Source organism: Lycium barbarum, chromosome 12, assembly GCF_019175385.1.
Source record: "Lycium barbarum isolate Lr01 chromosome 12, ASM1917538v2, whole genome shotgun sequence".
NCBI classification, from domain to species: Eukaryota; Viridiplantae; Streptophyta; class Magnoliopsida; order Solanales; family Solanaceae; genus Lycium; species Lycium barbarum.
The window spans coordinates 66,571,623-66,596,350 of NC_083348.1; the positions used below are offsets into that span (position 1 = coordinate 66,571,623).

General features: G+C 37.6%; 1 protein-coding gene across 2 annotated transcripts; it reads right to left on the reverse strand.

Annotated features, from left to right (window-relative positions):
• Positions 1 to 18,843: 18,843 nt before the first annotated feature.
• LOC132623327 (plant cysteine oxidase 2-like) lies at positions 18,844 to 23,108 on the reverse strand. 2 transcript variants are annotated; one of them, XM_060338070.1, is made up of 5 exons: positions 22,664 to 23,108; positions 21,848 to 21,966; positions 21,427 to 21,589; positions 20,327 to 20,554; positions 18,844 to 19,203 (listed from the first exon to the last, which is right to left on the reverse strand). In XM_060338070.1, exons 1-5 carry the CDS (start codon positions 22,857 to 22,859, stop codon positions 19,121 to 19,123), a joined length of 789 nt encoding a protein of 262 aa, XP_060194053.1. In that variant the 5' UTR covers positions 22,860 to 23,108; the 3' UTR covers positions 18,844 to 19,120. The 2 variants fall into 2 exon arrangements, with proteins under 2 accessions (XP_060194053.1, XP_060194052.1); XM_060338069.1 differs by having other exon boundaries at positions 18,844 to 19,198; positions 22,664 to 23,105.
• Between the last annotated feature and the right edge of the window lie 1,620 nt (positions 23,109 to 24,728).

Here is a 24,728-nt window from a genome sequence, read left to right on the forward strand (position 1 = left end):
CCCGATTGCCAATAGTCCATGGGTAAGTCCTGTCCAATGTGTGCCAAAGAAGAGGGCATCACTGTTGTCCCTAATTCTAAAAATGAGTTGATTCTTACAAGAACTGTCATCGGTTGGAGAGTTTGCATGGACTACAGAAAGCTGAGCACTGCATCTTGCAAGGATCATTTCCCTAAGCCTTTTATTGATCAAATGCTTGATCGGCTAGCTGGAAGGTCTTATTATTGTTTCTTGGATGGGTACTCAGGTTATAACCAAATCTAACATTGCATTGTACGACCAAGAAAAGACTACTTTCACTTGTCCCTATGGGACATTCGCTTTCAGTCGAATGCCATTTGGTCTTTGCAATGCCCCAGCTACTTTCCAGCGATGCGTGATGTCCATATTCTCTGATATAGTTGAAAACTTTCTTGAAGTCTTCATGGATGATTTCTCTGTTGTGGGAGATTCATTCGATGAATGTTTAGACCATCTTGATCGGGTGCTATAAAGATGTGAAGAGACAAACCTTGTTGTCAACTAGGAAAAGTCTCATTTTATGGTAAAGGAGGGAATTGTCCTTGGCCATAAGATTTTCGAAAGATGGATTGAAGTTGACCAAGCCAAAATCGATGTAATTTCAAAACTTCCTCCACCCATCTCAGTAAAAGGGGTTCGGAGTTTCTTGGAGCACGCTGGATTCTATAGAAGATTTATCAAAGACTTCTCTAAAATTTCAAATCCAATGTGCAAACTTTTGGAAAAGGAGTCCAAATTCAATTTTGATGAGAGTACATCAAGTCCTTTGACGAGTTAAAGTTAAAATTGACCTCAACCCCTATTGTTGTGTCCCCGGATTGGTCTTTACCTTTTGAATTGATGTGTGATGCCAGTGGTCTTGCAATTGGCGCTGTGCTTGGTCAGCGACTCAACAAAATCTTGCACCCAATTTATTATGTAAGAAAAACACTAAATGGAGCTCAAATGAACTATACAGTGACAGAGCAGGAGCTAGTTTCTATTGTTTATGTCACGACCCAGCCCCGTGGGCCGCGACTGGTGCCCTATTTGGACACCCAAACAGACTTACGTACCAGATCGACATATCAAAATTTTATTCAAACTGAACATACGTCATTTAAGCAAATGCTGAAAACAAGTATCATCTTAAGCAGTCGCCCGTACAAAAACATCATATCCAAATCCGATAGATTGGCGAAATACACATCGCCAGATATACACACATATACAGACAAATGGGCCATTTTGGCCATAATAGTAAACGGGGCCGCACTAAGACGAAATCATAATCACAAACGAACAAACATGACCCATGACCCACATATATGACTACAGGCCTCTACAAAACATAACAGAAGCATATGACGGGACAGGGCCCCGCCGTACCCAAATAGTCATATATATACAGAATATGTGTAGCAGAAGATATGTACCAAAAGTATGAGCTCCGAATCAAAAGGAGTAATCCCAAGTGGCAGACTATGTATCCTATACTAGGGAATCACCAAAATGAACGTCCGTACCTGCGGGCATGAAACGCAGCCCCCGAAGGAAGGGGGTCAGTACGAAATATGTACTAAGTATGTAAAGCATGAAATAATGAAGTCAGAATCATAACCAAAGTGAGGAGTGCAGAATATGGATACCGAAGAATATATCAATATCTGTGCAGAAGACACACACACACACACACACACACACACACACACACACACACACATATATATATATATATATATCATGCAAATAAAAATCGTGCATAAGGCTCAGGAACGTGGTCGCCACTCCGACGCTGGCGCCACAACACATCATACTCCAGAAAGTTTCAGATCTCCGTACAAACCCCGAACACATCATATCATCATAACGTATCACAACGCCAAAACATGTCATATATCATATCACATCATAACGTCGTATATAAGCGGAACCCGACCCTATGGCGAGGCCTCGGGAACCGTAACACATCATACTGCCGAATATCACATAGTGCGCACGATCACAAAACCGGCCCGGGATCCGGCGAACGATATCATAGTAGTAGGCACGAGCGGAGTAGTGCGGAAACCATATGCATACACATATTTAAATAAATTCCAAGACTCGACGGATAAATACATATACATACTGATATTAAAAAGGCTCAAGGTAGGCATCTAGTCCATCGGAAATTAATATACAAAAGTTACGGACTTCCAAATTACAAAACTTTCGAAAACACATCATAGGTCATTTTCTGAAAATTTAGCATCATCCATATTGAGGAACTTTCAAATAACATTATAGGGTACTTCGAACAGAGTCTTAGAATCATATGCACATATCCTAAATATACATATCCAAACTTAGGCCATATCGAATATTTTTCAAACCATATCCGGAAACGTATCGACTAATACTTCAAACATCATAAGTATGTGACAAGTCATATGGAATAGTTTATGGAAATCAAAGACATAGGCCATCCTAGTGGCTCTAGGAGTAGAATTTTTCTTTGGAGCATACATATTTGTCATTCATTTATTTCATAAAGGTCATGCCAAAAAGGAAGAACGGTAAGCTTTACATACCTCGATCGCTCACTACCAAATCTCGATCACTCGCCAAACGAATCCCGACTCAGATCTCGGGCTCTCCAATATCTACAATAATATTATCAATTTCCAAAAATTAGCTACTAGTACTTAGAATTTTTAATTCTAATTAGTATTTGTCTACCGAAATTTCGGCAGCACCTCCCCTGTAAATTCAACATCCCCGAGAATTTAACTCGGCCAAATTCGTCAACAACCATACCAACAATACCAACAATCAAACCAATAACATCAAAACTAATTTAAAATGCATTCCAACACTAGTAATCTTCCTTTCAACATAATCCACCGACATTCCATTCAACTACGGATTTTTCAAGCCAATATCGACACCTACACATTCATTACCAACTCAAGACCATTCAAGTGCAATTCAAAGCATTTCATACCATTTTACAAAATATACAAAAATCCCACCAAGACTAGAATTCATCCGAAATCTCCAACCTTCGACACAACATTCACAACACATTTTTCATCTTTCCATCTCATCAACAACAACCACCATTTACACTTTAACAATTCATTTCCATAATTACATAAACTATATTAAAATCACAAAATTTCCTAGAACAACTTAACAACCAATTTTTCATACCAACTTGAACTAATGTTCTTCCATTTGCATAAAAAGGCCATTACAACACAATTGACATAATAAATAAATTTTTAATCATTTCTCTCCATCCACCCATTTCGGCCACACACCCACATACACATAACACAAGATTTTCATACTCTACATTCATTCCCACATACTACAACACATATATAAAATTCTTCCAAGCTAAAAAGAGTAGAATCTAACCTTTTCCAAATTCTTCACTTTGTAAAAAAAGTACTCTTTTGCTTCCAAATTTGTATCACCTTGAAGAGGGTTTCCAACTTAGTGGAAATTCAAGAAGAATTTAGTTTTTGCATCAGAGATTTGTGGGCAACAAAAATTTTTTTCTTTCTTGTAGCCGAATGCCCCCCTCTTTTTTGCGCTAATTTTTGTGTTCTTGAAAGTTCTTCTAAAATGAAGAATAAATGGTCCCCCTTACTTTAATATACATGGGTTTTCTTTAAATGTGGGCTTGGGCCATGTGGTTGGCCGGCCACCCCAAAATATTTGGGCCCTTCTTTTTTTTTCTTTTTTTTTTTCATTTAGGCTCAAATTGTTGCGGGTCTTATTTTAAAATTCCCGAAACTAGTTTCTAAAATTTCCCATTTTTCCCTTGACCTTCCTCCATATTTCCACGTCAACATTTCATCGACAACACACATATATTAAATAAAGATCAAACTATGACCTTATTTCTTACAAGTCAAAATTATTTCGAATTTTCCGAATATGCGAAAATGCGGGATATAACAGTTTATGCTTTAGAAAAGTTCTGGGCTTATTTATTGGGTGCCAAGGTAGTGGTTCACCCTGACCATGCTGCCCTGCGGTGCTTAATGGCTAAAAAGGATGCTAAGCCACGGTTGATAAGATGGGTGTTATTGCTACAATAATTTGACTTTGAAGTCAAAGACCGAAAAGGGTCAGAAAATCAAGTGGATGACCATCTCTCCAGACTTGAAGCAACAGGGAGACCGATTGATGTGCTGGATATTGATGCCACTTTTCTGGATGAAAGAGTCTTGGGAGTCTCCAGTGATGTGGCCCCATGGTATGCCAACATTGCCAATTATTTGGTAACTGGCATTGTTCCTGATGATTTGAAGGCATATCGAAAGAAGAATGTTTTTAGAGATTGCCGACAGTGTTATTGGGATGAGCATTAATTATTCCGAACTTGCGCAGACAATATGATCAGAAGATGTGTAGCTGAATCTGAGGTGATGGATATCTTGAAGGCTTGTCATGATTCTCCGGTTGGTGGGCATCACAGTGGAAATAGAACTACAGCCAAGGTGCTAGAGTGTGGCTACTATTGGCCAGCCATCTATCGTGATGCGAATATATTAGCACGTTCTTGTGATAAATGCCAGGGCCAAGGCACAATAGGTCGGAAGCATGAAACACCGATGAATTTTGTGCTTGGGGTGGAGCTCTTTGATATGTGGGGCATTGATTTTATGGGACCCTTTGTGAGCTCATAGGGCCTGAAATATATTCTTGTTGTGGTGGATTATGTCTCCAAGTGGGTGGAGGCGGTGGCCTTGCCTAACGATGATGGGAGGAGAGTCATTGCCATTCTAAAGAAAAACATATTTACCAGATTTGGCACTTCTAGAGCCATTATTACTGATGGTGGTTCTCATTTCGGTAAAAAACAATGTGTTGTGTAGGAGGCAACCCGCATTTACTTCTTATGAGTACTTTAAATATCGTATTTTCTTTGTTTTCTTTTATGTTTTTGGTGTTTACTGATGTGTTAGGATTCTGATGACAAAGGAGGCAAAAAGAAAGTAAGTGTTGAATTTTCCAGCAAAAGGACGCTCCTCGTTACGCTCCTCATTACGCTCCGTAACTCATGTTACGATTCGTATAGTGGAGCGTAACAAAATGAAAAAAATGCAGAAATTACTAAAGGATGAAGGACAAGTGTTACAGTCTGAGTTACGAACCGTTGAATCGCATTACGGACCATAATGCATGAGCGTAACATTGACAGAAACCTGGGCAACCACTAGAAAATTTTCACCCGTTACGCCAGGTATTACGGACCGTAACACGAGTTACGGTCCGTTGGCTGAATATTGCCATGTCATTAATGAAGCATGAAAACGGGGTTGTTTAGGTAGACCGTAACATGAGTTATGGTTCGTAACTCGAAGCGTAACGGTCAGGAATGTTTAAATACATCACCCGACGGTTACACTTCAATTCAAACGGCACCTTCCCTTATTTTTCACTTCCCCTCTCCCTCATAACCCCCCTCATCCTCTCTTCATCTCTCTCTAACCATCTCTTCACTCTTACCCTACCATTGCTGCGTGTGGTTCTCATGCAATCTGTCGTTGTTTTGGTTAAGTATCAAGTTTTTCCATCCATTTTCGTCCACGATCATGTATGACAATGTGTTGACTTCCTCTTGTCTTCCATTTATCGATGGGATTGGTATGATCTTCCATGACTAAATTCATATACCATGCAATGTACTTCTGATTTTGAATGATTTTGAATTCCCATTGATTATTGAGCGGGAATTGACAAAGGTGGGGGTAGGGTTTAGTATGATTGTTGTTTGAGAGACTCGTGGGCACAAGTACATTGTTTCCCACTGAGTCGGAGGGCATCCCGATTGAAAGTTTCACTTGTGAATCTAGTAAATTGGTTTTCCCGCCAACTGTTCGATAAAATGTTTCAAAGAAAACTTTGAGAAAACCGGGTGAAGTCTGAGAAACCCGAGGTATGTGAGGGGATCAACTGGAGTTTTATACCATACCCCAAGGAAAAGGTTGAACATCTTAGCCTCGTGCTTAAACCAAAAAATTTGACTACGCTGATGCATCTGTTGGAATGTTGCCCGACGCTCAGTGTTCCGAGCCGTAACACCCCATCGTAACACCTATGATTTCCATAAAAAAAAATTGGAAAATTTGGTCACGTTACGATAAGGTGTTACGGACCATAACACGTTTGATGGACCATAACACCTATGATTTCCATAAAACCTTCTGAAAATTTGGGTCACGTTACGGTAAGATATTACGGATCGTAACACATTTGACGGTCCGTCGAACGTGTAACGGTCCATGAACTAATTTGAGTCCTGAGCTTCAGCCAAAAACTTGTATACATACCATGTTGTAGTTTCCTTCATGATGAATTGAAAACAACAACGAATGAGCTTCGTGTGTATTATAGCTAACTTTACCCTTCGACAGGTATGGGTAACCCAAGGCAAGGAAAGAAGGTTGCACCCAAGGTTGCCGGCAGAGGAAAAGGTCGCGGTGCAAGAAAAGTAACCTCACGGTTGCGCGATGAAGATCAACTCAAAGAAACAAGGGCTACAAAGAAGCCCGCTGCACCTAGCAGGCCAGCCTCACCATCCGAAAGTTCCTCCTCGTCTGATAAGGAGGGTTCTTCTAGTTCGTCGAGCCATAGTAGACCCAGGGAGGTTGTCACACCACCACACCAGCCACAACCACCCATTAGACAGCCTACTGCGGAGGAGCGCAAACAAGAGCGCGATCAGGAAAGAAGAGAAATAGATATCCGGATGAGGGATGTGTATGAGCAGGACCTCCAGTTTTCTGTGGAGGGGTTTAAAGATTTGTACAACAAAGGGTGTGAGCTAGCAAAGCATGAGGGGTAGGACCCAAAAAGAAGTATTTTTGAGGAATGAAACGTCATCTTCGAGGGTCTCGATGGGCATTCGGGCATATTTGACACTCTCCGCTTCCACAAGTTAGAGTTTTTGAAAAACCCTGTGGGGTCCTACATCCCGACTCTTGTTCGGGAATTCTACGCTTCTTATGGGACTGATATATTCAAAGCACAGAAAAAAGGGCAGCGCGCAACTTAAGTGTCGGCCATGAATGAGGTAATAGTGCGCAAAAAAAAGATTGATGTTTCTCCGATAGCCACCAATAAAGTACTATTCGGGGAGGATTATAGTGCGCCTATAGCACCGGAAGAAGGAGATTTTGTCTACAAAATTGCACAGAAAGATACAGTCCCGGTCAGAAAATGGGTGGCCTCAGTGATTGCAAGGTCGGCAGATCCCGAATGGGCAATAGTGCAAAAGTTGATAGCCATTACGAGGATTTGGAAAAACACCCTAACACCTGAGGCAAAGTTTTGGCGGCAGGTTGTTCTATTCCGCATCCGTCCTACCCAGGCAGATAATTATTTGACTCTGGACAGAGCAGTTCTTGTGGCTACCCTTATGTCAAGGTATAAGATCAACATTGAAAGACTGATAGCCGCAGATCTCAGAGAGAGAGCCACACAACCATCCACTTCCCTGATTCATCCATGTTTGCTCACACTCTTATACTTTCGAGAGGGACCAGAACCCCTCCCCTTTATCGACCACAGTGTGGTCGCCAAGAGTATCTATGACATCACAAAGGGCAGAGATGATATGTTGGGCCAAGGTACAATGCCATCTACCTCGTCTTCTGATGTGCCGGAGGGACCAACGGGATCAGATGTTCTACCTTTAGCTATTATGGGTGCTGAGGCAACTGATGCGGGTCAGCCCACAGATTCTGATGCTCCGCCGACTAACTATGCTACACAGCCCATGCCAGCTCCAGCTCCACCTACTTCGGGTGGTCCCACCTCTTCCACTGGAGCGAGCCCAGCACCGGCTCAGCCCATACCAGGAGTCCCACTAGAACTTGCTAGGAAGATGATTTTCAACTGAGAAAATTATGGGCCAATGGTTCTGCAAGCAGATAGAACAGACAGGCAGGTCAAGCAGATCATGACAGAGCTAAAGTTGTACACAAAAAAGGCTATTGATGCAGCTTTAAGGCCGATAAAAGAGCAGATGGCTGATTACTACCTACAGATCCACTCTCGAATAGATGGTATTGAGAACAGAATGACAGAACTGAATAAGATTGAGTAAATGGTCGATGAGGAGCATGAGGAGGAGTTGGAAGAGGATACTCACTCTTTGGCTAAAGGGAAACGCAAGAGAGTCGCGCTCGATGATGAAAACCTTGATCCCATTCTCAAGAGTCTTGATCTGTTTGATGCCATGCGCCCACAGAATGAGGGGGAGGAGCGGCGAACATTGAAGAAGATCCGACATGAGTCCCGGTTGAGTTCTGACACTACTGGAGTGACTTCTAGCTCAACCCATCCCATGCAGCCAGCTCACCATACTTCTGCTCTACCGACTGAGACTGAGACTGAGACTGGGACTGCTAGTGTTGGCAAGCCTGATACGGTGACCCCAACTGAGCACACCACCATTGCCCCTACCTCCGAGGTTATCCAACCTCATGATGCTGCAGTAGATTCAAGCACCTAGTGCGCTCCAGGGTGGCCCTACATTCTATTGATGGATTATATAGATGCCTTGAGGGCAATGCATGTTTCTAAGTTGGAGGTATATGGTAATTGTTGGTATTGTTTTGGTATGTGATATTGTTTTTGTTTTTGTTGGTATTGTTTTTGTTTTAAATTGTGATATTAAGTATGTGTTTAGGACCCTTCTCGGCTGTTCTTTGCCATGTGTTCTTTTCCCTAGGGGTGTTATTTTATGTTGAAACTGGCATGTTTAGGCTGTTTAGTTAAAGTAAAGTAAGGATGACTTAAGTGGTGGTGGTCCGTGTTTCCTAGCATATATAAAAGTGTTTTACAAGTCAATGATAACCATCCAAAAAATAATTTGTGATGTACATCAAGAATGGGTTGTTGATATTGACATGTATGGTTCTTTTAATGACATTGCAAATAAATGGTGTCCATGTGTGTGAAATCTTCAAACGGAAGTCAAGTCAAAGTATTTAAACAATCCTTATACCATTGTGTTGTGAGTTCGTAGTTTCCATTCGTGTATAATGCCTGTAATCTAGAACTAGCCCGGTTAGTCGTGCGTGAATTCTAATGAGAGTTTGATTGTGAAGTGATCTTAGGCTTTCTTTGTATTGACTCAAGTGCCTGTTTATCTTAAATGAGCCTAGCCTATACAGAAAATGATCCCTAGTCTCCCATTTTGAGTCTATAGACTTTTTCTTTGATTAGCTGTTAACTAACCTCCATTCCTTCTGTGAATAAACCCATTTGGCACTAAGTCCCTCCTTGACACTAAAGAATGACAAAAGAGGCTAAAAGCCTAAGTTGGTGGTGATAAGCGAAAGATGTGGAAAATGAGGCTAAAAACCTAAATTGGGAGTGATAAGTGAAAGATGTGGAAAATGAGGCCAAAAGCCTATTGGGGGTGATCGTGAGTATTGCGGAGCATGATTCGGTGTGGTTAGAATAGAAAATAAAAAAATAAAAAAAAAAAATAAAAAAAAAAAAAATATATATATATAAGTCCTAAATAAATCCATGCCGGAGCTGTAGGGTCAACAATAAAAGGAAGAAAGGTGAATGAAGTCAAAGTGTAGTGTCAAGGAGGGTGAGTCACCACTATCCAAATATTTATCCTACCCGTCCCTAAGCCAACGCTACAAGCCGCAAAAGTTCTAATGTGATCACAATCGAACTGTTCAAGGTTGAAGGCATTGAAAATAAAGACAAGCCTATGGTATGTGCAAGTATGGTATGCAAATTTCTTTGTGAGTCTGAGTGTCCTTCTGTCTCTTTAGTCTCTTGTCTCATCTATTTTGTAAATATGTGTGTTGGGACATTCTTTGGTATATGTGAGGGCGTAAGGATTGTAGATTGTGAATTAACTGAATTTTCGAAAGTTGAAGTTCATGTGCATAGAGACTCCCATACTATGATTGTGTCATTAATTGAGGTTGCATAGTGAATTGCAATTGTTCTAAAATATGCATATTGTGTCACAAATAGGATGTGGATAAGAGCCCAATATTTTTCTTGGATTGAAAAGTCTGTGCTAGAAATACGTGCCAAAACCACCGTAAGCATTCTTATTTTGCTAGATGTCGTGTATTAGTAGTGAGTCTTGTTGTAGTTGCTTGAGGACAAGCAAAAGCTTAAGTTGGGGGTGTTGATGTGCCGTGAATTTCGGCACATTTTATGTCTTTTCACTAGAAGTGTTGCTTGTTTTTAAGTGTTTTACATTGTTTCTTATGTTATTTTGATGTTTTGTAGGGTTGGTTGACTAAGGAACGAAAATGATGAGAATTGCTGAAAAACGGACAACTTGGAGCAAAAGGATGGTCCGTAACTCGAGGTACGGACCGTAACGTGATCCGTAACCTGAGAGGAAGATCTAGCTATATGACGGCTCAAAAGGACAGTCCGTAACTTAGGTTACGGGGCGTAACGTCATGGCGTAACGCATTGGCCACTGAAGACTGAAGCCATGATCCGCTGGAAGATACGGACCGTAACCGGTGTAACGGTCCGTCGAAAGAAGCCGTAACGGTTGACCTAATATCAAGCTGACAAAGAACGGAACCGAAGGACGGACCGTAACCTGTGTTACGGTCCGTAACGATGCCGCGAAGGGTGTTTTTGTCCAGAACTTTGGCGCGATTTTTGGCCCTATAAATACTTAAAGTTAGGTTTTTAGCAATCATTCAGTTCTTTTGGGAGCATTAACTTTAAGCCTTTGATATTTGTGAAGTTGTTGGAGCATTTGAGGCATGAACTTCACCCTCATTCCACATTGTATTAATATTGTAAGTATATTTTGTTATATTTTAAGCTTTCTTTGTTAAACAAAATGATGAGTTGCTAATTTTAGTTCTAAGGTTGTGGACCCCATGATGGCTATTATGTGAATGGGTTTCTACTATTGATATATGCATAATGGTTGTTGGTATTTATTCAATCTTTGTGTTTTAGCGTTGGGTAATGATTGCAAGCATTAGCCTAAGCCATTATACTAACTTTTCTTAGGAAAGAGAGTTAGCATTGGTAAGATTGAATAACAATGACTCGGGGCGTTAACCCTCGTTTAATAGACTAACTTGGGAATAAGAACAAGTCTAATTGGCATTATTGGTCGCTCTTCGATTTTAACTCTTTCGCATTTGGAAAAATCATAAAGACGAAATACGGCCTAACTGTTGGGAAACATTAGGAAGTCCTTAAGAGATCGAGTGCATACCCTTAGAACAACCATTAAAAGTATATCACATTGAAACCTGAAGCATAATATCTAATCAAATCGGGGAACACAACCTTAGTCTCTCTCTCGTATTAATTACAATTCAAGTCAAAGTATTCGTTTACTTTACACAACAAATATTTCAAATTATTCGGAATAGGATTAAAGCCTTTAAAGACTAGTAATGCATACAATTAGTACCCTTTTCTCTCCATATTCCCTGTGGGATTCGACCCCAACCTTGTTTGGGTTATTATATTTGACAACGACCGCTTTACGCCACTTATAGGTGTAATTTGAGTGTATCATTAGGTTGATTAAAAAAAAGAAACAAACAACTGGTATTTTTGAGATTGCAGTGTTAAATACATTCGGACCGGAACTCCAAGACTTTAGAATCTCAGGATTGGTCACTTCGTCCTTCAAAACGAGGATTACTAAGTTTAAGCTAGGGGAATGAAAGATGCAGAAGCTAAAAAACAAGTCGTAAAGATAAGTGCACTATATTAAAATTCTACCCGAGATAGTAGCACCCGAAAAGAAAGAGCAAACAAAGTAAGCTAGTAGGCCCGACTTCATAAAAGACCAATCCGAACTAAAAGTGTTTGTCTGAAATAAAAAGAAATAGATTAAACACGGACATGCATACCCGAGAAATTAATAATTCTTAAGGTTAAGAGGTGGGCGGATCGCCCCCTTTAGAGGGAAGGGTCCCCGGTTCCTCGCTGTTGGAGCTACAGTCCTCAGATGATTAGAAGTTTTCCATTGCAGATTCGGCAGCCACAAAGTCCACATCAGCATCCAACAGGGCTTCGGAGAGATCCAGTTTATTGTCCGAAGCTTCTTGAAAGGCCTTCCTGTGAGACTTCAGAATGGCAAAGTTACAAACCAAGCGGGCTTTCTGCTATTCGGTAACTTGACGCTGCTGTAGTCTCGCCTATCGTGCTCGGAGCCGTGCTGGAGCACTTCACCTGCTCCCAGGTGATTTTCAAATCATTCTCCAAGCATTGGACCCTTACCTAAAGGTTTTGATAGTCAGAGTCCTTGGCCAGAGCCCCCCCCCCCCCCCCCCCCCCTAATCCAGTTTCTACTTCACTTCATCATAGCTAAGTCGCAAGGAATGCTTTAAGGACTCCCACTCACGACACCTTATCCGGAGCTTTTCTACCTCACGGCAGAGTTGTCGACTCTTCGCCGCCGTTATGTTCTTTGCTGGCTTCTTCCCCACTTCAGCTATGGTAGTAGTGGCGATAGCATGGCTCGAGAGGATTTGCTCTGCAAGTTGTGCCAGTATTGTTCTCAAGTTTTTTTCAAAAGACCCGAGTTGAGTCGGGCTCTCCCCGGCATCACTAGTGTTATAGTGCGTTTCCAGGGGATTAGGACTGGATTGCTCCTTGTTAAGTTTAAAAGGCTCTGCACCTCCGGGGGCAGGGCAGTTCTCGTCCTTATCGTCAATATTCACCACGTCGCGGCTGACCTCTACTTCTCTCCATGCTTCAAGAAGGCAGTACCGGGTCATCACTCTCGAACCTATCCCTTTAGCCGAAGTCCTAGAAGGTTGTGAAGGGCTACGTGCCCTGCGATTTCGATTACCTAAGTTCTGGGTGGTGGCAGTCATAATATTGGAAAAAGTAATTTTACTCGAGGGAATTTTTCGAGCAGATGATCTCCTTGTAGGGATGTCTGTATAAGATTAAAAGAAGTTTGTAAGAAAAGGAGGAGAGGCACAAACTAGAGATAGGTGGCGTGGAATCCATTATCTTACCATGGTTCTTTCCCTTCCACCATTCGACAGTAAGGCTTTTTCAAGTCCTGGTTAACCCCGAAGTACCGCGTAACAGGTCTATCACCCAATTGAACATTCCATGCACATAGCTGGGAGCTACAAGGGCGGTTGTAAAACAGAAGTAAGTTATGTATCGACGCCTATAAAAAGTACGAGTAAGGAAAGGAGGGAGAATTTGGACTTACGATATGGTTCCAGGTTTTCGGGATGGGCTCTGGGACGCAAGGTGGAGAAGATCTGTTTGAATCATAACAAATCGGTCACACCAGCCCCGGTCAAAGTCATCCTCAGCACTAGTTATCAGCTCGCAGGAGCCCTGAGGGAACAAGTGGAACATTCTGCCTCGGAACAGACGTGAGGAATCAAGTAGCAAGTCTGGCGCGGTCAGCAAGGATCTGTATGTAGTAAACAGTCCTCTATAGTTGGGGGGAACTGGTAACGAGAACCCGATGGTGAAAGGGTAAGTGTGGACTATGAAGTATCCCTCAATGTGGTTTGTCATCCTTTCTTCTATGCCAACCGGGAGGGCCACAACTTCGGGTCCCCAATTGCAATCCTGAAATACTTGAGGGAGACCCTCATTAGTTATCAGTGATCTAATCTCGTCTATTGATTCATGACAGGTGTCAATCCGGAAATCTCTTAGATATGCACAGTCTAGCGACAGTATCTCTGCTACGAGGGACCCCAGGTCGATTTCCATTGTGGTAGAAGCCTCGGGAGCTTTACCTTGCCTCTGGGAAGGGGAGATTTCAGAGGAACGAGAAAAGGAAGGAAGTGAATGAGTAGGACTGTTCAATGTTAATGCCATGATATGAGTTGGTTGAGTTTTCCTTAGGGAAAAATTTATGGCTTTTGTAACTAAAGGTCGATGCGTAAAAGGAAGAAAATAATTCACTCGAATGAGGTGAATATGGAAAAGGGATTGGAGTTTATATAAGGAAGGAGATCTTGGAGTTTCCCTAGAAACGAAGAGTCGCCCGTCATCATGAAGCGTCAATCGATGCAGCCTTCCGTTAATAGTGACGTTTGGGTGATTGGCGCGTCGATTGAAGTGACCGGATGTCATCGTTCTTCGCGTATTCGGTCCAGGTTCAAACCTCTCTCACTTTTCGGTCACGGCTGTTCGAATCCCAAAAAAGTAGGGGACTATTTGTATTAGGATAAATTCGTACAACACAGGTGGACCAATACTGGTAAGCCACGTGGCTTCAAGGATGAGTTAGCACTTAGTGTCACCGGAAGGAATTTCATTGTATCAGAGGTACCGCTTGGTCCGGAAGACTGTTGGAATAGTTCCGTAGGAGAGCTTAACGGGCGGCCATTACAGATCGGGGTGAACATTATCTTCTGGTTTTATTAGGCTTAATGGTCCTCTTTATTGCTTATTATTATTACTCAATTAATGCTCATTATGGGTAAGGGCATAATATATGGAATATGTGCCTCTAGCTCTTAGTATAAATAGGGATTGTCATTCCCATTGTAAAGATACGAAATTCAAGAAAATACCTAATTCTAATATGCAATTGCTCCACTTTAAAACCCTTTTCTATTTTGCTAAGTTATTTGTCACAAGTTTGGCCGGAGGAACTAGTATCAGGTTCAACCGAGACTCAGGCTACTCCTAACTTTTCTTTGCTTTACTTCATTTTAGTCTAATTTATTTGCATACTGTATTAATTTACTGGTCATTTTGATCCACGTGTCCTTGACCACGAACACAAATTCTACTAAACCGTTTTCTGGTAAACAGTAATAATATAAAGACATATTAGATTCTACGTTAAATTAGCTACTTAGATGTCAGGTTTTCTTTGGAATAAGTTTCTAAATTTCATTTGGTAACTTCAACCGGTTATATTTAATGTTGTTAACTTAGGCGGAAGACATTGTCAGGTGGGGAGTTTGGCTGGGGCGGCACATCTGTTAAAAGATAACGCAAGTGTCCTAAGATGAGCTTAACGAGAATAGAAATCTCGTGTGGAATAGAAGGGCAAATGCTCGTTTGATTCTGATTTCCAATACGAATACGAACCGTGAAAGCTGGCCTAAGTAGGCGAATTGAAAAAAAATAAGCTCATCGAGTTTTCAAATAGCGATGAATCTAACTTATTGGCAAAAATGTTCAGTTAACCAAAGAGAATTTGTATATAAGATGAAATTGTATCTTATAATAATATCAAAGTCCTTGAAATCTTTAACGACAGTTCCATATAACAATTAACAGCACCTCTTTATAACAGTCAAGTTAGATGAGGAGAATGCTAGGAGATCGTTTTAGTTTTTTATTTCTTCTGAGTACATACATGAGATTGTTTTAGTGCCGTAGAATGGGCTAGGATGAACTTCGTCAAGAGATTTTAGGGCTACAACAGCATAAGAAACAGTTGTCTTTCAATTCTTTTAGTTGTATGGGAGAGCCAATGCAAATATGCAATCGATGAAATTTTCTTCTTGATTATGCTTCACGAAAGCAGAAATTCTTTTTTTTTTTTTAACTTGTTGATAACGGTGATATTCCTTTTAGTCTACACGTACCTTAACTATTTCATTAGATACATGTACCTTGCAACATCCTAAGTATTAGGTAAGTATATAATTTGCCGACCAAAACTTAAACAGATGAGAAGAAATTATTTCACCTATTTTTTTTTTTTTTGTCTTTGCTGCAAATTCACCAAATTAGTTGTGAAACATGTAATTATAATCATGATAGTACATTTATCTTAAGTCTTATTATTTCCCGGAGTGTTTCAACCTTATTAGAGATTTTCATGCTAGTATAAAATATAGAGAATTTTTAGTATCTTTATTTTATTTTGTATAATATGTATTGATTAAAATGCATATTTAAATGGAGACACATAATCAGTAAAGGTTCATATAACCAATCTCGGGTAAATTCCCTAAAAGGTCAACCATATATTGAGATTGCCTATAAATATCACTTTTGTTTCTTTTAGGACTAGAATATCACTCAACTATCATTATTTTCCTCGGAATATACTAGGCATAAAAAACTTTCCTTCTCTCCTAGTTGACATGTCATGTCACATAAGTTTCTATTTTTTTAAAAATAAAATAGGAATAATTGCATAGACCTACTGTCAAGTTAAGCCTTATAACACTAGCTTCCCTTGTGGTTTCTGATATTACGCTCGCCTCTCTTATTTTCAACCTTTTGTAAGCAAACTTCTTTTAATGATAAAACATCCAATATTTCAAAGTTTTCCTTTCTTGGCTTTATATTGAATATTTAATTGTGGGACGAAAATCTTTAAAATATATTACTTTAGAACTAAAGTATTCGTAGAGTGATCCATTAGGCGCAACTTTTCATTAGATGAATTATTTATTTTCTTGTAAATTACAGAACTTGGTAATTGTTATACAACTTAAACATATTAAAATACAGATGTAATTTTTTCATTTACATATGCAATATTTAAGTAAAAAAACAATTAATTAGTTTATTATAAAAATACTGTTTACTACCAAAGAAATAAATAGAGTTTGGTGCATATGTGCAGAAAATCCAATTTTTATATTTGAACATGATTTATTCTTTGTTCTTAAGTCCAAAAAAATTATCAAAAAAAACTTATTATCTCATGTTAGATGCAAAAAGTAATGGTTATATAATTTTGTATAATTTTACTTTTTCATAGGTTTATTCGTCTTGTGAATCCAAATCCAAGATAAAAAAATGTTAAATATAGTATTAAAAACTTGAATGAAATATTGCTCGGATTACCAATCATGTAGGAGTACTATTAAATAATTATATTAGTGCCACAAAAGGGAATTTTTGGAATATTGTTGGAAGATTAACATTTAAACAAGTTTGGATACAAAAAAAATAAAAATAAGGGAGGTGAGCGTAATATGTTAAACCATAGGGGAAATAAGTATTTTAAGGTTAAATGTGAGGGGAGTCTCTGAAATTATCCCATTATTATTAAAAAAAAATAGAATTCTATGTGACATGGCAAGCCAACTAGGACAGAAGGAGAATTTTGTGTATTTAGTATATTCTGCAGAAAATAGTGATAGTTGGGTGATATTCTAGTCCTAAAAGAAACAAAAGTGATATTTGTTGGGAATTCTCAATACATGAGTGACCTTTTAGGGAATTTACTCAACCAAACTCTTAACTTTTTTTAAATTGAAATATAATTATTGTTGTTGCTACAAATTCACCAAATTGAAAAAAGTAAGGGAAATCTACATGGCATAACTAAATCTATTACATATTTAAATTTAGTAATTGTAGTTTAGATTAATTACATCCTATAGCTAAGAGTAATATGTTAAATACAATTAATAGCTACATATATATTTAAAGTAGAATGTTTTATTATTACTGCCATCATCACTGCCAACCCAACCACTACGCCACTGCCCTCCCATCTCTCTCTCTTTCCCCTATTCCCCCCATTTCTCTGGCGAGGAGCTCTAGCTTCGGTGAACCGAAGCAGCCGTGCCCACGCCGACCCAAACCACGAACACCACCACTGTACAACCCCCACGAACTCCACACCACTGCCACTGCCAGCCCCTTCCCCTTTTCCCTTTCTTTTCCGCCGTCTTCTTCTCAGACCTGAGTATTTGTCATCTTCTCCAGCTTCTTCCCTGTTTTGCTATTCATCGTTGAGTCTATGGTGCTCGTCCTTTTGTTATTTGCTTTCTCGGTCATCAGACTTTTCCAGATCTGACTGGAAGTGTATTTTCCAGATCTGACCGGACCGGAAGTGTATTTTCTAGATCTGGCCGTATGTGTATTTTTCAGATCTGATCGGAAAATACACTGTATTTGTTGTATACATACAGTTTATACAGTGTTTTTTCGCCTGTATTTCGAAGAAGATCTTTTTATATACAAATGAATACAGTGAATTTTATTTCTTGTATTCAGTATTTGAGTGTATTCGTTAATTTTTTAGTGCAAAATTCAGTGTTTTGGGGTGTATTTTGAAGGATATTTTTTTGTATGCAACCTATTTTAAATATAATAAAGTGAATACAGTGTAAAAGTAGCTATAAATGAATACAGTTGAGTTGAATACATTTGACTTGAATACAACTTAGTTGAATACATCTGACTTGAATATAACGAAATCTGACCCAGACGAATTTTGAATACAATCCGAATTTTTAATACAATCTACTGTAGCGCGTGAATACAATCTACTATAGCTACGAAATGTAATTAGCAAAAGTGTAGCTATGCCTAAAAAAAATCCTCAAAATATAGTCATTTATGTAAGTTGCCCAAAATGTAACGACTCTCATAGGATTTCCCACGTTTGGAAGTTCTGCAAAATGGGCAGAGACAGTCCTCCTCATTCTCTTGCTATTGTTTCAACAACACAATTATGCAGGATAGCGGCGATACACTTACACTCATTACTTCTTTGTAGATTAATTACTTGTTACTTTGTAGATTCAACATTTTAATACGCCACTACACTCATCACTTCTTTGTGACAATAAATGCAAACTTAACATTAACATGTTTCACTTAAAAATTTGCTCAACTATTTTTTGAGTTTATGTCGCTAACCACGCTAATCAACATTAGCTCTGGTCGGTATATCTCCACAATCATCTTAGACAGTCTTAAGGCAGGACATAACTCAAGCCTTAAAAAATAGTTTCATGCAAAATGCAACACAAAGCTGCGTAGAATAGTTTCATGCAAAATGCAACACAAAGCTGCGTAGTTCATGTAATCCAACCCTTCTGCAAACCCGTGCATAACAGGAACTTAGTATATTGGATTACCATTTCTTATGATGACTCTTGCAAAACCAAAGGAAAAACATTAATTTTATACATACATTTTTGAAATTACATTATCGGTTCCCTCATCCTTTGCTTGTTCATTCCGATCTGTACATGAGCTATTTGCAGGAAGAAAGAAAACCCCTCCCCTCCTAACTTTTGACTATATTCATTGGACAGAGTAATAAGCGAACCAAAGGGAAAACCATTACAGGGAAAGGGTGGAAAAAAGTTCTATTGTGCTTTGACCAATGAATTCCTTCACTTTAGTACTAAATTTGGTCCAGTGTACAATGCTCCAGCTACAGTTAATTCCTCAGGTTTCTCCCTCTCTTTGAGCCACGCATATTCACTATGCTGTTCCTCAGGCACTGACAAGCCATCCACTGTACTTTCCAAAAAAAAAGACAGGAAAACAACAAGCCTAGTATTAGGAGGGATACTGTCGGAGAGACAAAAGAACCATATTTAGAATGTCATTTCAAGTACAATCAATCAAATCGATTTAACTATTATTGGTACATTGGAGAAAGAGGTACACCGAATATAATTATTTATCTTCTAGTTGTGGCTAAGCTGGCAGCGATATAAAATTATAAAGTCCATTTGTTTGGAAAAATGTCTCTTCTCCTGCCTACTGTTCTTTGAGTAGTACTTTATATGTCTTACATTATGGAGAATCACAAAGTACTACTATTTCTACTGTAGTATCCAAGAGGTATTTTTGTTTCAATGAAATAATTTGACTAGACACAAAATTTAAGTAAAGAAGAGGTTTGAATTTTGTAGTGTTAAATTAAAGATATGTAAATGTATCAAAATATTTTTTAATCCTGTGGTATTAAAAATGCTATATGAGATGTTGCAATTAAAGAATTGTCAAATTGATATGACCATTTTTTTTTAAAACAGACTAAAATGAAAAGTAAAGTCAAGCAAATTGAAACATGGACTAATAATAACCACCAAACCGGTGCAGTGGAACTATAAATGTTGCTGAGGTCACAGGGTTATTATTAACTCCCGTAGATAAATGATGTTCTCATAGTAGAGAGTGGTAAATCTAGAATTTTCATTCAGGGTGTTCGGAAAAAAAAAAAAAAAATATACACTGTAATTTTTTGCCAAGAGTGTCCAAAAGTTAATATATGCACATAAACTCAGAAAATTTACCCTATATATACACTGTAATTTTTTACCGAGGGTGTTCACACACGTAGATCCGCCCCTGATAGTAGGGAGTGCTAAACCCCAAAATAAGTTTTCTATTGCACGAATCTGAATTAAACGAATCTGAATTAACCGGAGCAGTAGGCTCAGTGCATCTAATGATAAAAGCAAAAAACAAAGGCAATAACGATCCAAGAAACCAACTGCTATATTTGGTTATGACAGCTTATTACTCTAAATATCACATCAAATTTGTTATGAAGAGTTATTCAGTGTCCTATGTTAACATAACGGTCTGTCAAGTGCACAAATCCTAAAATCAGTAGAAGCGTAGCGCATTATACCTGAGAAATTGACAAAGGGGAAGTCATAGTAGTATTGGCAGTGGCGACCTTCAGGATCACAATAAGGTGGGCCGAGCACGTCTAGTACGGCGCAGGCTGTAGTTGCTGTGAAGCAGTGCATATTACCTCCATCAGCTGGATAGAGGATTGAAGTCTTGCAAGGAGCTTTAAACTCCGAATTCACCTTCAATTTTGCAAAACGCGGTGCTATACGATCCCCTTCACCATCTGATAAAGAATGATTCTATGTTACTGCTCGGACTTCAGATAAGAGAAGTAAATATGCAAGTTCTGCATGTTTAACTGAACCAATTATTTTCAGCTCAAACTAGGTACAGTTGAAAATCACTAAAATGTAAATATATAACAATATTACGCTCATTAAGTCCAAAATCCATATTCCACGCCATTATCCAACAAAACATATAAAAAGCTACTCCCTCTTTGCCATTTTATCTGTCGCTTTAGCTCTTTTCATGTCCATAATATAAGGTTTAGTTTACTAAGTTTTTTCATGTCCATAATATAAGGTTTAGTTTACTAAGTTACCCCTATGTAGACATTTTGTTAAGAATTGAGCTAATTAAGGAAAACTACTTCTTTAATGCTAAGGGTATAGTTGAAAACAATTGACAATTTTAGTCTTGAGTTCCTAAAGTGACAATAATTCTGGGTCAAACTTTTTAAGCTAAAGCGACCGTTAAAATGAGAAATGGGACGGAGGGAGTACTGCTTTTCTTTTTTTTCTTTTTTTCTTTTTCTTTTTGGAAATAAATCTTTTATTCTCTCCTTTCAATTCTAAAGTAAAGGAATGAGTTCATCAATCGAACAATCATTCTTTCCTGAGTGAGCTAGATAGCTCTTTGAATAGTTGATTTAGGAGCCAAAATTTTGACCATAATCGTTACATGTATATACTGAATATAGTTGGAATAATCATATTAATAGTTGCAGTCATATTATTTTTTTGATCAAGTTGCAGTCTATTTTCGGTCTCAATCTGAATTATATATTTTTCCAAGGGCAATGCAAAAGATTCCATGCAACATGCCATTTTCAAAGTGTAAATTGACAAGATAAGCAATCTCAAAAGAACTTACTGTCAAAAATATTGGCATTTGGAGTTGATTCACGAAGGAGATTGTCCGCCCAGTCGTAAGATTTTATGTGCATTTTCCCAAACAGAAGCTTACTGAAAACTGTCATTCCAGGATGGTTATGAAGAGGAATGACAGCTTTTGGTGGTAAGCAAAAGATACCAATCTACCAAAATATAAACAGACTTTAAATCTCCAATGAAGATGAAGAAGTGAAAAAGCGAGTTTGAATTCTAAACAAGGACAATCTAGAAGAGCTTTAAACTATTAAGTCACCTAAAAAGATAATTATAGGTAATTACTTTAGTCTGCTAAAATATATTAAACGACATTAATAGTAATAATTTGCACTACCAGAGTATACATGTTAATTCTTTAGCGAATACTATTAAAATTTAGAAAAAGAACGACCTTGGCTACATACCGAGAAATTGTCACATTCATGGATATGCAGGTATGTTATTTTAGGAGGCCTGTGAGATAATGTTGACTTGAAATATGGCATACTCGGCGTCAAACCAACATCTGCTTCAGTCATTTTATCTGTAAAAGGGAAAATAGAACTACTGTTTAAAGACGCAACACATAAGGAAGAAAAAAAAAGAGAGTAGTCTTCATCCTCATTCTTTCAAATTGTATGTTGTAGATTTAATTTTATTTTATGGAACAAATAAGTATCTCTAAAACATTCAAGAACATACAAGTACAGTATTCTTCAACCCCGGAACCCCCACAAACAACCCGACAGAAACGCAAATCCTCAAATCATGGACAATCATACAGAAAGCAAAAAAGGAAAAGGTAAATAATTACCTACCTAGCATTACACCAAATCAATTTAACTTGTTAACTAACCACTATTAAGTGATAATTGTATATGCTCTAGTACATGTCATGCATCATCTATTAGATTGGAGTAAACTAGGAAAGCACTTTTAAAAAAGATGAAAAGAAAAAAAAGAGAGCAACACTGAAATGGATTACAATTGTCATGATTTACTTAAAAGAAACAAATTTAAGATGGCAATGCCAGATCATGCCCCGTTTTCTATTGTTGCACCTTGTACCTCAAAACACGCACTTTGTTTCAACGCTAACAGAAATGTTGTGGTACCATTACATATACATGTTCCCCCAAAAAAAAGGTACTTAAAATTATCACGCAAAAGAAAAAAAGAAAAAAAAAATTGCATCGAACAACTAACAGATTTATAGAAAAGAAACCAGAATAACAACATACCTAAAACTGCCTTGACACGTTCAATATTTTCCGGTGAAAGCACAACACCTGGTTCACAATTAGCAAACACTTTTTTGCATATTTCATAGAGTTTTTGAACCCTTGACACTACTATTTTCCTCCTCCTTTTTCGCTTCTTCTTCAAGTCTATGTGCTCCTTATCTTTCCTATCACTTGCAATTTTCTCAATCCCCATTAAACCAAATATTAGTAATAAAAGATGGGTAATTCAAGAAACTACGAAAAAATTCGACTAAAGAAAGAGCAACAAAATTTTATTGTTCTATGAGTAGTATAACAGTATTGTACATGTAAGAGTTTGTTGAGTGGGTTAAAATAAAAATAGAGTAAGTGAAAATTTACATAAGATGTGATGATAGATGAGTAAAATTGTGGGGATGTGTTGAGTTGTATATAAATGGAGAAGAGTGGATGGTGATGGCTTAGAGAGCTCTATAAGTACATTATAGAGGTGATATCTAAAGAGTGGAAAAAATGTAAAACCAGGGGCTATTTTCCAATGGGCTATTATAACAGTGGATTTTTGTTTATCTATTCTTTCTACTTCCCAAAACAACACAATCCACTTTTGAAATTGTCTTTAACGGGTAGCTGTATATAAATTTTATATGGGAAAAGGTTTTAAATATCCCCTATCCTATATTCTATAAATATCTTTCGTTAATCGATTGTTATTTCTGAAACCGGCAAACCACTAAAAAACTTTTAGAGTAGTGACTAGTGATTAGGTACGTGGCACTCCAGTAAACTTTCACGTGTAATCTGATGTGAAATAAAGAAAAACTCACCAGGTAAATATCAAATCCACCTGTTTTACCCAAACTAATATTCGTATCCGCGCGATGCGCAGTTAGTCTCAAAGAAAATTAATCTTAAAAAAATAGTTACTTATGTGTTTGATATAAAATCAATTTTTTTTAGATAATAAATATAACTATTAAGATAATAAATTTAACGTCATCAATGATTTATACTTAAATAAAAAATTTATATTAAAAATTTAATTTGACACTTAATATCCTATCACAATTGCAATTAATTTAGACATTTTTTATATGGAAAGAATATTCTTATCGTATAAAATTGAAATATTTAGAAAATATTATGATATTAAAAAATAATTACTAATTAGTTGACTTCTATATTTATTTGCTTAATCTGTCAAGACATGTGAATATAATTTTATCTTTTAAGTCAAATTTAATATAATCTTCCAATTCAAATTCTAGGCAAATCATACTTAGTTCTAATACATTATCTTTTAATTACAACTCAAAAACTAACTTCACTTAACTTTATTATATTGCCTATTAATATTGTAAAAAATTGTTACGCCTTTTATTGCTAACTTGTCACTTGACTTAATATCTTAACTCAGTATTTTCCTTTTAGTATTGGGATAATTTAAGAGAGAAAAATATTCAATTTTTCTTTCATAATACCAACCTCTCCGAATATTCTCTTTATGATTATTCACCAATAAGAAAACACAATTATTTATCGATATGAATTATACGGTTTATTTTTTTCAAAATATTTCACATTATGATTATCATAGTTTTAAAACCTTTTTTCAATAATAATAAAAAAAAATGAAGAAACTCAATGCATGATGTTTCAAAATGCAACTTGTAGTATTTTTCATGTAGTTTTCAAATATATAAACTTTAATCTTAAAATATTGAGTTAATCTAATTCAATTTAGCTTTAAGTTTAGCCAAATTGACTCTTGAAAAGCAAAAAGTGTCACGTAAGTTGAGACGGAGAGAGTAATATATTTCCCTTCCTTTCATAGATGGTCTGCAAAGTTGGAATTTTAAAAGAAATAGTTTCATGGCAATATTTACTTAAATTAAGTCAGAAAAGTTCAAACCAAAGATAATACTCAAGATTATAGCAGGATCAACAACGTAGAGAAAAGAATATGATTTCCAGAACTAACAGATGATAGCCAAACAGAAATGCAACTATTGTTGTCACAAGTACACGTGGACACGAATACTTTCAAGAGGTTGTTATTGAGAAAATCAAAATCGACATCATG